We start from the raw sequence: 12,664 nt of genomic DNA on the forward strand, positions 1-12,664 counted from the left end.
TATTGGGTTTTATAAGCGGGCTGATCGGGATCTGCGGGCGCTCAGCTAACAGAGCGGTGACAATGAAGCTCTTGATATCCAAAAGTCCCACGACTGTGCTTCATCGTCTTGTTCGGCATGTACATATGTATCTGCCAGCACATTTGACCACATGGAGAGACCCTGACAACACCTCTCGCAAACCCACGGGTAATTACTTAGCTCATCCATTTCTCTTCCTCGTGCCTCCATTTTATTCATGCTTTCCTTCCCGCCCTGTCGAGCAGAAGTACAAAAAAGGACTCTGGATAAAGATCAACCGATTGTGCCACTCGAGATAGTCTAAGTGAAAGCAAAAGAGTGCAACCTCTGAAATGTACTCCAGAGTTAGATTTATAAGTCTAGCTTCAAGTAAAAATAAAAAAGTCAACTGGACTTGGTAGTTATGGTGATGGACTTGACTGATGTGTCTTGAACTACATGACACGTCTTAGATAAGAAAGTCGGTATTAAAGCGACTCTGTTAGTTCATGTTCAAAATCTAGTCCTCGCTAAGACAACCTGAACGGCCTTGTTGCGTTCAGTTTCATGTCCGGAGAAGGACCGCAACTCAAAAGATAAACAAGTACGGAAGTACGGAATCTCAATTCAGAAGGAATGCAAAATTAGGTTAAATTGCCAGTTCGACTAACTGATAGCAAACATTGACTAAGCAACAATGAAGTGAGGAAATGAAGAGAATGGACCATTAAAAAAAGATATATGTGATTGCAATCACAATGTATCATGTACAATGCGGCTTATGTGCAAATTTTGCTTACTTGATTTTTGCCATGCTTGTTGAAGCTTAAAACTCGATCCCTGGCCACCTATTTCACCGCAACAAATATAAATATCAATGCAACTATGTGCTTCTGGCCCAGTGAGCTGGACATGTCGCGGACAAATTATCCGTCCAAATTGTCAAGCTCGCATTCATCCAAAATCTCTGACAGACAGCCTGTGACGTCACTGCAGCCTACGTCAGAGGCTCAGAATATTAACGCTGCTCACCGGTATGTACATGTACGTACAGAATTGAGCGGATGAAAAGACCCCGCAGAAGCTATGTTCAGACAGAGAGAGACCATCATGAGGTGTAATCATGCATGCTATTAAACTGGGATTGCTTCTATTGTCCAACCCAAACAACAGAATGAGGAGGTTTTTTTTTTTTGTTTTCCCCCACAGATTTTTTTGACCCACGACAGCCCTGCTATATCGGGATTTGTCGTTTACGTCACGGATTTTACTTAGCAAGCCTGTTTTTTTTTTTTTATGGGTTTGAATTATTGTCTGAAATGAATGGATCACCCTGTCTTATAATGTTGCTGTTTTGGAAGACTGTGATCATCGACTATTTCTTAATGATGGACAAATGATAAATTATTCAAGTAAAACAAAAGGTAAAAATACGTACTGATGGACAAGTAGTACGTCTGTGTAAAAACCCTCCCGACATGCGTAGTGAGAACGCTGAGACGCAGCGTGTTGCTGCGGTCGCCGATTTCTCTCCGAATCCAGACCGAGCATAAAAAATGTAGGAGGGGGACGGAGGATGGGGGAGATGACACACACGCACACACGAGAGGCCAGACCAAATGGCTGAAGGGCTGCTTGGATAATGCATTAGACAGAGATGGCACTTAAAACTGCAACGCCAAATTGTCCTAGGCTCTTCTGACACTCACACATACGCACACACAAAATCGAACCTCCACTCAACCGACACATTTTTACCCCAAAATAAGTCAATGTTGGTCTCATCCAAGCCAATGTCCTTGAAGCATAATGGCACCGTGCGCATGCACCATTGAATTAAAGATGTATGCATGAGTTCACGACAAATGTTGAAATGTGTGTCATGTACTTTACACTTGCAGCAAGACATGAAAAATGCAGTGGGGAAAACTGCCAACATAAGTTTAGACATTCCCAAGCCGTCCCCGCTTGTTCAGGAATAGCCATAGTCAGTCTTTGTTTTTTTTGGAGACAGTGGATGGATGGATGGATGGATGGATGGATGGATGGATGGATGGATGGATGGATGGATGGATGGATGGATGGATGGATGGATGGATTAATGGATGGATGGATGGATGGATGGATGGATGGATGGATGGATGGATGGATGGATGGATGGATGGATGGATGGATGGATGGATGGATGGATGGATGGATGGATGGATGGATGGATGGATGGATGGATGGATGGATGGATGGATGGATGGATGGATGGATCGATGGATCGATCGATGGATCGATCGATGGATCGATCGATGGATCGATCGATGGATGGATGGATCGATCGATGCACGCACGGATGGACGGATAGTTGGATGGATGGATGCACGCACAGATGGACGGATAGATGGATGGATGGATGGATGGATGGATATGTAATGATAATTTTCTGACTACATGATTGATAGGATGGACGGACAGACAGATGGATGGAGTTAGCTCATTTATGTGACGGGGCCCAAAAAGCTCTTTCATCATCATTTGTCTCGTCAAAGGTGCATGTGACAGGATTAAACATTAGATCCCTTCCATTTACATTTTTAAGGATGTTAAACAGCTAAAGGCTCATTTGCTCATGCATGAATTCCATTCCACTGTGAAGGCAATCGAATTTGAATAACTGTTCAGAAGGTACACCCCAGACGTGTGTGGTAATAAATAAGATATGGTCCACTTCTTGTTCCACACAGTAGAAACTCCAAGATGTATTACAATTGAAAGATTGAGCTTCGTCAAGAAAAAAAAAACAAAAAAAAACCAAGCTTGTTTGGAATGAACCCGAAGCTGCGATGTTTCTTCTCAATGTTCTGCCCTGACCGACATACGTACGAGCTGATAAAATGGCCGGATGAAAGTAATAACAGCCTGAGCAGCTAGCCACACACCCCCACAAAAATGAAGAGGAGTCAGAAAGCTTCAGGAGCTCTCCACTCGTATCGATTGTGTGGGGGACGTTACCTTGCAGAGGATGCTCGCCTTTGGCTCACTGCAACACAAAACGACTTTTAAGCCAGATTCAAGACTCAAGCATGAATCTGCATCTATTGCCCAATACACAACTCTTTCTTTTAATTAATAGCCACATTACATTTAACTCTGCCCCACAATTCCACCCAAGGTCCCTTGAGTGCAGCTCATATTCCTGCGGCCCTCCATCGCTGATTTGGGAGCCCGCCGTGGCGTCATTTTACTGGGCTAGTCGCTACTGCATTCGGCAAAATAAAAAAATAAAAAAATCAATCCAATGAACCACATAAAACAAGTAGGCGATTAACAAGTAACAGTGCCCTCCCTTGTGTTGTCTGGCAAGGAGGAGGACCACCATAGGATCACACAAAGCATTTATTTTTATATGCTACCAGCGGATTGAGTTCTCCGTGCACTCACGTGCCTTTTTTTTTTTCACCAGTAAGACCTTTCAACGCACGAGCAAAACGGCTCCAGTGCAATGTTGTGGCAAAGATGTCCATTTTCACGACCACCTCTCACACACACTAGTCAAATTCTGGCCTGCGGGCCAAATCTGGCCCACCGTGTAATTATATTTGGCCCGCAAAGACAAAGTGTGCATCGAGTCTGATTTTACGTGTCTAATTAAATAGCAAATTAACTTTCCCTAAAAAAAAAAAAAAAAAAAAAGATGCTGCTATCAATTTTATTCCCGTTAATCTTTTTAAAAATGTGAACAGGTTTTGCTAATCTTTGATTTCAAAACTAGTTCTTCATCAGTTTTTTGTGTAGCCTATACTACAGATAACATGAATGACAATTTAAGATGTTTTCTTTTGTGTGTATTTTTGGATCGCAATGGAAAATTTCAGCCATGGCAGCACTTGGACTTTAGTATGAGTCCTTGGGCCACTTTTGCAAATGAGCAAACAGAACGTCGTGGCGTAGTCATAGGACTTCGGTCACCTCCGAGGTGCACTGCAGAGGTGCAACGTGGGAGTTAAACGTCATGTAATGGTGGCACCAACCACCTAGTGTATGTGTGACTCGTTGTTGTTTGTTTTTTTTTCCTCTTGATCACAGGCTCGCTTCTCTTTATTCTCGTGGGTCTGGGACACTTTAGTTTTAGGCTAGCTAAAGGTCTCTGTCGGGCAACCGTGTGTGGGCACCAGCGTGTGGGCATGTGCATTTGCACGTCCACTGTGGTGCATGTCATCATATCATTTGCGGCCGTAGAGAAGAAATGGAAATAGCAGATTTCTTCAAATGGAAGTCTCCACCATACCCTGATTTTCTCGATTTTACATTAGCCCTCAAGAGTAATAGTTCTCAAAGTGCAAAGCGAGTCTGTCATTAGAAGGGTTAGAATTCCCATAACATCTATGCTAACGTCCATGCTATCATCCATGCTAATTTCTGTTCGGCCATCGATTACGTTTTGCATTCTATAGCATGTTAGCATTAGGATAGCAGATTTTAGTTAGAGTGATGTTTAAGGGAAAATTGAGGATGTTGACAAAGTATTTCCTTCTCTTTTTGTGTGAGGTGTCAATTATACTGTATAATTTACAAAAAAGAAGTTTCCATCTCTTGGATACAACGGTTTTAGTTTGCAAATCCTTCGAATGGCATCTTGCTAGGATTTGAGGTGCATAGCTCAACATCAACAGGTGAAATGCTAAGTAATAAAAATGTCTTCTGAGTTAATGTTGCTGTAAAATATTTCTACAAGTCGATTCAACCCGAATCAAATGTATTTACAGGTAGGACAATGTATTAAAATAAATTGACTGAGTCTATTGTGTCAACCACAAAAATTGGCTGAAACCAAAATGAAGGGCTCAAAACTAAAGTTGTCATTTTTCTTTCAAATACTTTTTGCAGAACCAATGCTGTGTGTTTCTGCAGGGATGTTTGTTGCACACTTCCGGCTACAGAATATCAACGGCGAGGGAGGGCGATTCCCTGATTAATCGATGAAATAATCGATAGGATATCCAAAAGATTACTAATGCAGCCCGTCATCACAAAAGAGGCTGAATCAATCACCAACCACTAGGAACCACAAAATCCCAGCAAGAGGTTCAATCTTCAAACAATGCAAATCAGGACAGTGTTTAAAAAAAACAAAAAAAACAAAAAAAAGAAAAAATGACAAGACTAAACTGCGCAACTCCACCAAGGCTGACTTTACCAAACATGCATCTTGCTTATAAGCTGTACCATCATACTACGTGGAAGATGGAAATAATTGAAAAAACTAAATAAATAAAAACTTGCTAGGATCAGCAGCAAAACGCAAACACCTAAACATGACAAGCTTGTTTATACTCAAAGGTGGTGGTTACAAGGAAGGGCAAATCGCATCAGTGCGGACAAAATCTCATCAGACGGAAGGAAGTACGCGCCAGTGACACCGACAACTTAATGTGACTGTGAAAGATGAGCACGCGCTCTCGCACGCATTTCTGATCGAGGCCTTCAGGCTTTCACGTGGTAATCACCTATGGGAGCGTTCAACACGGAACGCCCACTGTGCCTGTGAATTAATCGAAAACCATGCCACGTGCAAACACGACGGAGGACCTGTAATAAACAAAAGAGGATTTGGGAGAAGAGATTGAGCCTGTCTGGTTATAAAGAAAGAAAAATAAAGGAATGAAATCATGAAACCATTATGCTTAATATAGTTTGAATTGATTTGAATCCTAACGTTTGTGACTTACGAAGAATTTTGTTGAAATGGACCAAAGAATGTTTAAAGGCTTTACAAGACTCCATTTGCAAAAATTGTGGGCTCTTCTTTTTTCTGATTATTTAACCTTCTGTTTTTCATAAATAGATTACTTTTTAATAGACAGCAATACTTTGAGTGACGAGTGTCCCGTTTTTATGGTAGTTGAGCTAGTATGTAGCGCACTTTTTTCGTATGTGTTGCGAGGCAAGATTTCAGCTTTGAGCAGAATTTGCGGATGCGGGTTGAATTTGTTGATGTTTAACTTTAATATGTTTAATTCTGTTTTGTGATAAGCGATGCTTCTACGTGTGCTCAAGGAGCAGTTCTTTGAAGGTTTACAATGATCATTAAATATGCTTATTTCCGTTAGCCTGTCTTGGAGGTTTCAATGTGATCTTAGCATCAAGCTAGTGGAGCTGTTACAATATTGTTTGATTGAAAATTTTGAAGTTCGCCATACAATGTTTAATTCTCTTGGTAAATAAGGCTGGGCTGTCATGTGTGTTGAAGTTTCAGTGGATTGAAAGTTTCCCATTTTGTTTTTTCAATTATCTGTTCATATCAGACTCTCAACATCAAACAAAGCATAACATTTCTTATTGTCATGTTTTACAGTGAACATCACTTGGGATTAACAAGCAGGGACAATTTGCCTGTTATTTGAAGAACTGTACAGGCAAAAAAAAAAAAAGTCTCATTTTGATTCAAAGAAATAAAGAAAGAAATAATTTAGGCAGTGTGTTTTAGTACATTTAAATTTGGTTTCAGGACATGGGAATGCTAAAATTACAATACAATGGATTTAAACGGAGGGGTTCACTGTCCATCGAGGAGGAGGCATTTTACAAAATGACGGAGCACAACAACGTCAACGGTGTTATCGATTTCTTGCTCAGAGAATAATGTTATTGCATCCTGTCGCATCGGCCACACGACTTGTTATGAAAGCAGTGGTATGTGCTTGGGCGTGTTTGATTTCTAGCTCGCTCTCCAGGCTTGGTAAAGGTTAGCCGAAGAAAAGAAGTGTGTGTGTGCGTGTGCGTGTGTGTGTGTGTGTGTGTGGTGGTGGCGGGGGGGGCGTTTCCCAAGGATGAGCATTTTGTCGGTACGAGTTCATTCTGCTCGTACACCGTTGGCTTGGTTTGAAGGGACAGATGCTCGTCTACCCTGTCAGGGGTCCTCTTTCTCGGACAGCACTACCGACTCCCTCCTCTTATGTAACCCAACAAAGCCAGCACAACTCCCACGGCCGCCCCCTCGCCACAGCGTCTGCCTTTATTGGCTTATTTCTCTTGGTTTCCAAGCCCACATCGCCACACAATTCTAGCACACCGTACTTGACTCGCATCGTCATGAAATGTCACGTCGGATATTTGCTCTATGGAGTTTAGAATGGTACAATTTTCTCGGTGCATGTTGGATGACATCAAGATAAGGTTTTCAATATGTGAAAAACTGAAGTACATATTGTTATCTCTATCTGCAAACATTTTGCTGACTAGTTCCTTAAATAGGTAAGCGATCATAATGTTAAGGATAAATATTTATCCTAAAAAAAATCTTGGGCTATGAACAATAGACGAAAGGTGTACATATGACTTGGGCGACAGTAACAGTGTGGCGACTGTGAAATGAAAGCAGAGTCTAGATGGGGAGAGGGGAGAAAAGGCACCGCATTTCCTTATCTCTATCCAGGCTGCGTCTCTGCTCAGGGGCATCATTGAAATACTCAGCCTCCATTTTGCCCCTGTGCTGCTGCTGCTGCTGCTGCTGCTTCTTCGCCTTCTCACCTCCTTGCTTCTTACTGCTACGCAGCTTAAGATGCAGCGTAGGACGTAGAATGAATAAATAAATAAATAAATAAATAAATAAACGACGATGCGGCGGCTCCACACTACGTTGCCACATAGTCATGCATGGCAGGAAGAAGCCGTTCCTTGAATCTCGTGCTCGACAAGCGCAGCCCTTCCCCCCACTTGAGCTCACACACATGCACGTTGTTTAATTAACGCTTCCGAGGCAGCTTCGGCTCTATTTCGTTTTAACCCCCCCCCCTCTCCTCCTCCTCCCCTCAACTGTGATGTCATTCATGTAAATACACTCGGAAACAAAATGTAACGCAAGGGTTTCATTCATAATGTCTGCTGGATGCATGACAGGCTTACAGGCGTGAGCATTGCGGAGGACACGTTCATTAAATCGGAATCCTTGCTCTATAAAATGGAGTCCATCGATACGAAAGCAAGCGATGGCATCTCCATCATCTCAACAGAACGAGACGCGAGGCGACAGTCAAGTGTTTCCGTTACCAAGCTTGTGATGAGACATTTTTACATAACTGCATTCCTGACAAAAAAAATGCACCATTTTCTTTTCGGGCTCTCTGACACTTGAATCAGCACAGAAGCCCAGGCGTATTTCAATCTATAAGCATTAGTCATCAAATGCAAAAACATGATCTACATGTGTGCACTCAAACTGGATCAGTCCTGTTCTGTCCTTCCCACACTGCTGCCTTCTGCAATCACAGTCATTGGAAAGGCTGAGGGGTGACAAAGTGAAAAGACTACTCTACATTGTAGGTGCTTTACTCGACAGTACAGCTACATTTGTATGTGTGTGTGTGTGGGGGGGGGGGGCTTAGCATTTGAGATGCGCAACAGTGATAACAGACAATAAATGGCGTTAAACAGTATGGAGTGAGTATGTTTGGAGTCTAAATTTGAAAAGGGTTTAATAAATGGAATCATCTAAGACAAGGCCGTAAGCATCCCACAATCTTAGCGAGTCTAGACTTAACAAATTGATATCACAATTATTCCTTACACCAAGGCCCAGAGAAAAAAAACCTCAATCTTGGATAGTCTGTCTGAGAAGAGGGTTCCTGAACCAGAACCAGAACCATTCCCTACCTCAAAGCCCAATCATAGTAGCCAATTTTATCCAGTCGAGATTTGAAAAGAGCTAAAGAACAACTATCAGAACCATTCCCTACACCAAAACCCAAGGAAAAAGGCAATGGAAGCTCATCTAGATTTGAAGTGTGAACTAATCACACTCCATTCTCAGCTAGTCTAGATTTGAAAACAGTGAATGACAGTGGCAGGCCCAAAGAAACACTCAATCATAGCTTGTTAAGCATATTGAAGGGGAGTTAATTAATGGGTATCCAGACTATACCCTAGACCAAATCCCAAGCTTACCTGTTCATACCACTCCCGATTGGTGCAGGTGCACTCAGGCCACCACCCTCCTTGTCCACTTGAGTTGTTGCCATTGACTTTGGGCCCCCCTTTGGATTGGCCCTTTGGATTGGGGCCTGCAGGCCCACCGCCAGACATCATCTTGCCCTTACTTCTTCCTAAGGTGCCCCCTCCTCCTCCTCCGCCACCTCCTCCGCCCATGTTGCCTCCTCCTCCAGAGGCCGGAGCGGGTAAGGTTTGGCCTCCTCCGTACCCGGGCGGGTATCCGTAGGGCTCGGCCTGCCAGTCTCCTCCATAGGCGGGGGCGTCCATCCTGCGCAGGGCCGCCATGCGGGTCACCTCATAACATTCTGGGCACTTGCAGCAGTGGTGGTGTTTGTGCATGCTGGCTGGGCGGGCGCTGGGCTGATGTCACACGGCGCCGCGATGGGCTAAACGGAGCGCAGATGCCAGCGGAAAAGCGCACTAATCACAGGAATTTGAGAGATTTTTTCCCGCCCTCTTTTGTCAAATCCCGTTGCTCTCGGCTACTCGGATGCGAAGCGGCGGGGGGGTGGGGGGTGGTTGATGGAGAGGAAGAAAGAAAAATACAAAATGGGCACGGCGTCTTTGTCCTCTTGACGTAGTAGATCAAATAGTGAAAATATTGTGTACGATCACAATCAGAGACCAGCCCCGATGAGATGAGAATCCTCTTGGTTCACAGTGATGCGCATATAAATTCATATATATGGATATATATATGGATATATATGTTTTGCTTATACATTATATATATTTACACACACAAATACATATAAAAATATTACTATAAACAGACGAGCACAAATACGGATATGTACAAGGATAATTGAATCTATATATAAATATCTATAAGCGTGTGTACAAATATATATAGCTATATAAACAATATGTATAAATAAACAGTGTCCTCCAATGGAAAAAAAATCTTGCTCTTCGACCCTCCTTGTCTTCCGCTGCGGTCGAAATCTGCTCTTCTTTTTTCCCCCTGCGTTGAAAAGGGGTTAGTGCTGCTTCTTCTTCTCCAAGGCTGCAGAGAGGAGCTGAGCTGTGATCGCCTCTCAGCCAGCTTGCCCTAGATGTGGATTATTCCGAGGATGTGAGCGGGCAAGGGAGGAGATTGTGACGAGAGAGAGCCAGGAGGGAGGGAGGGCGCTATGGGGGAGGTTCAACGACGTAGCAGCATCCCTCTCGCCCTCAAAACAACCCAACCCCCCCACCCCCACGGGCTCAGCCAATCGGCTGCAAGTGCAGCCATCAGCGGCAGCGGCGGCAGCAGCGGAGAGCCGTCCGCGAACTGCTCTTAAAGGGCCAAGTGCACCTTAGCGTCACTGCTATGACTGAAAAAGGCTCACGTGTGAACGCACATATGTAGGATTGCAAAAAGTGCACGGTGATTATTTTCACTTTTTGCTGATACTATGTATTCTTGTCTGTCACAGCCTTCCAATGTACTACCAATAAATTCCCACAGTATATTCTCAATATTACCAAGTTTAACTTCCCATGGAAATTGACTGGAATTTTTCCAGAAATGTATTGCAAATATTCCACCCTTTGGCAACCCTACGGTGTATACACACGCAGGCACGCACGCAGGCACGCACGCACACACACTCACACACACACACACATACACGCACACAAAATGAGTCAATTTCCTTGAACTGTCTTGTTAACCATCTGACACAGGAAAGATTAGTGAGCATGTGTGTCGGTCGAGAAGCCTCGTGCGATCCGCTAATTGCTAAAACTAAGCCGCGTATTTCAAACTCCAGTGACCCCAGTGGAGCCTCCCCCAAATGAGTTGCTTGTCACACCTCTGAGGTTGTCCTGGCTTTGGCCACACCTTGGGTGTCAGCTGTACAGTGTATTTTATGTTTTAACATCAAAATGTTGAAACAAATGGTATAATTTTGTCAAACAAAAGGATTATGATGTATGGATGGGTTAAGGTCAAAATGATCACTGATGAACTGTTAATTGTAAATCTTCAAACAACTGCAAATCTTCAAACATCTGCTACTTCAACATACAGACAGAATACAACAATGAGCACTGCAGTCTTTGACATTCGTGATACCGCCAATTTGCTGATTTTATTTTTAACCTATCCTCGGCTACCCGCACAAACGTCTACATACATATGTATACAGAACACATATCACGGTCTTCTCGCTGATCTGTGGTAACAACTATGACTGCAGCTTAGTAGCCGACCTTCTTTGCCGACATGTTGTGACAAAACGTGGTGCTCCACTAAAAGCATAAAAGTAAATTTGGACTTGCTTGTGTATTTAAAGACCCATCCAACCTCACAAAAAAGACCCGCAATTTAGTCACAATATTACTCACGGCATCCAACAAAGTTTTAGCTTATATAAGAAGGGCATTTTGCGGAAACTACGTACTACACGGCTGGCACGGCACGACACTACACTGTGCGGTGGACCTGCGTGTCAATAAAACAAACATAATATAAATCAATTAGGAAGTTACTCTAGACATGTACGACCGATACCACCGGAAGGCAGAAAAGCACTATTTTGTCTGAGTAGAGCTCCGAAACTCACATCAACATACTTCCTTGGCACAAAGACTTGATGCGTCATGATGGTGGCAAAATACTATTTGGGCCAAAATTAACCTCACAAATTCACCTCAACATTGTTACTTAGCACCAAAGTTTCAGAAGATGGCACGTAATTAAAGCTTTTGTCAAAGTGAAGCGCCTCAACTCACTTCAACATAGGTACTTGTGCCTCAACTCACTTCAACACAGCTCCCTGGCACCAAGATAAACATGAAGCTCCTCAACTCACTTTTTCAAGAATATGGCCCTAGTTCGATATTTTGAACGTGTTTTGTAATCCCTTTTGATTTAAAAATACTGTCACATTATTTGGGGAGGGGGGGATTTATTCTCATATTAGATTCTTTAAAAGTGTAAATTTGCAATCAAATCGTTTTGACTTTAAGGTGACTTTTTAAATTCGTCATCATTTAGGGCTACATGTGGTCGTCATGTTTGATTGGTGGTGGATTATAACAAAGGGATTATGACTTTCATTCCTCATTAGACATTCACATCATAATATTACCACAGATTTGTACTTTTAAACTGAGCAAAATGCATCCATTTTATGTGATGACTTTTTTTTTCCACAAACAAAACAACTTTATTCCCAAAAAGGTTCCGCTTTCCAGTCAAGCTTACTGCTATAAACCGACAGGATCTGCATTGCAGTCCATCCAGGAGGCACACACGGCAAGCTGCGCCACACGAGTAGCTCGCCTCTTTTTAATGATATTGTCTCACCGCAACCTGCAGAGCTTTACCGAGTAGCGAGAGTGGAACTAAAAATCAAGAGAGCGCAATCTCCTTTTTAGATGCATGGATCTTTTTGGGGGGTTTTTTGACGGCAAGACACACGGCTTCAACGGAGCCAATCAGAGCGGTGTTGGGGCGTGGCTTGCAAAGCAGCTTGAGAGGAAGATGTGAGCAGATTGATCACGGCACGCATGATTGCAACACTGGCAACCTTGGCCTGGATCTGGAATGTTCTCTGCCCTTATGTATTTTCCGCTCAACGCTGTCAGATGAAGAAGCATAGTAATATACTACATATGTATCCGCACGGTTATATAACAAAAGGAGTGAGAGACAAATTCAAAATATGCCTTGGTTGGCGTAAAACAGGAGTGATGGAAG

General features: G+C 43.1%; 1 protein-coding gene across 9 annotated transcripts in view; it reads right to left on the reverse strand.

The window, feature by feature from the left end:
- The window catches only part of dlg3 (discs, large homolog 3 (Drosophila)), a 47,413-nt gene extending 37,374 nt beyond the window's left edge, over positions 1 to 10,039 (reverse strand). For 4 of the 9 annotated variants that reach the window (XM_088393499.1, XM_088393490.1, XM_088393442.1 and 1 more), the window contains exon 1: positions 8,932 to 10,038. In XM_088393499.1, the coding sequence (XP_088249625.1) occupies positions 8,932 to 9,315 (384 nt within the window). In that variant the 5' untranslated portion in view covers positions 9,316 to 10,038. Of the gene's footprint in view, positions 1 to 8,931 lie in introns of all 9 variants that reach the window. The other 5 variants (XM_088393451.1, XM_088393472.1, XM_088393435.1 and 2 more) reach the window with 3 other exon arrangements.
- Positions 10,040 to 12,664: the final 2,625 nt, after the last annotated feature.

The sequence above is a fragment of the Syngnathus floridae genome, chromosome 1 (assembly GCF_059516105.1).
Source record: "Syngnathus floridae isolate MCC-2025c chromosome 1, RoL_Sflo_1.0, whole genome shotgun sequence".
In the NCBI taxonomy this organism is placed as follows: domain Eukaryota; kingdom Metazoa; phylum Chordata; class Actinopteri; order Syngnathiformes; family Syngnathidae; genus Syngnathus; species Syngnathus floridae.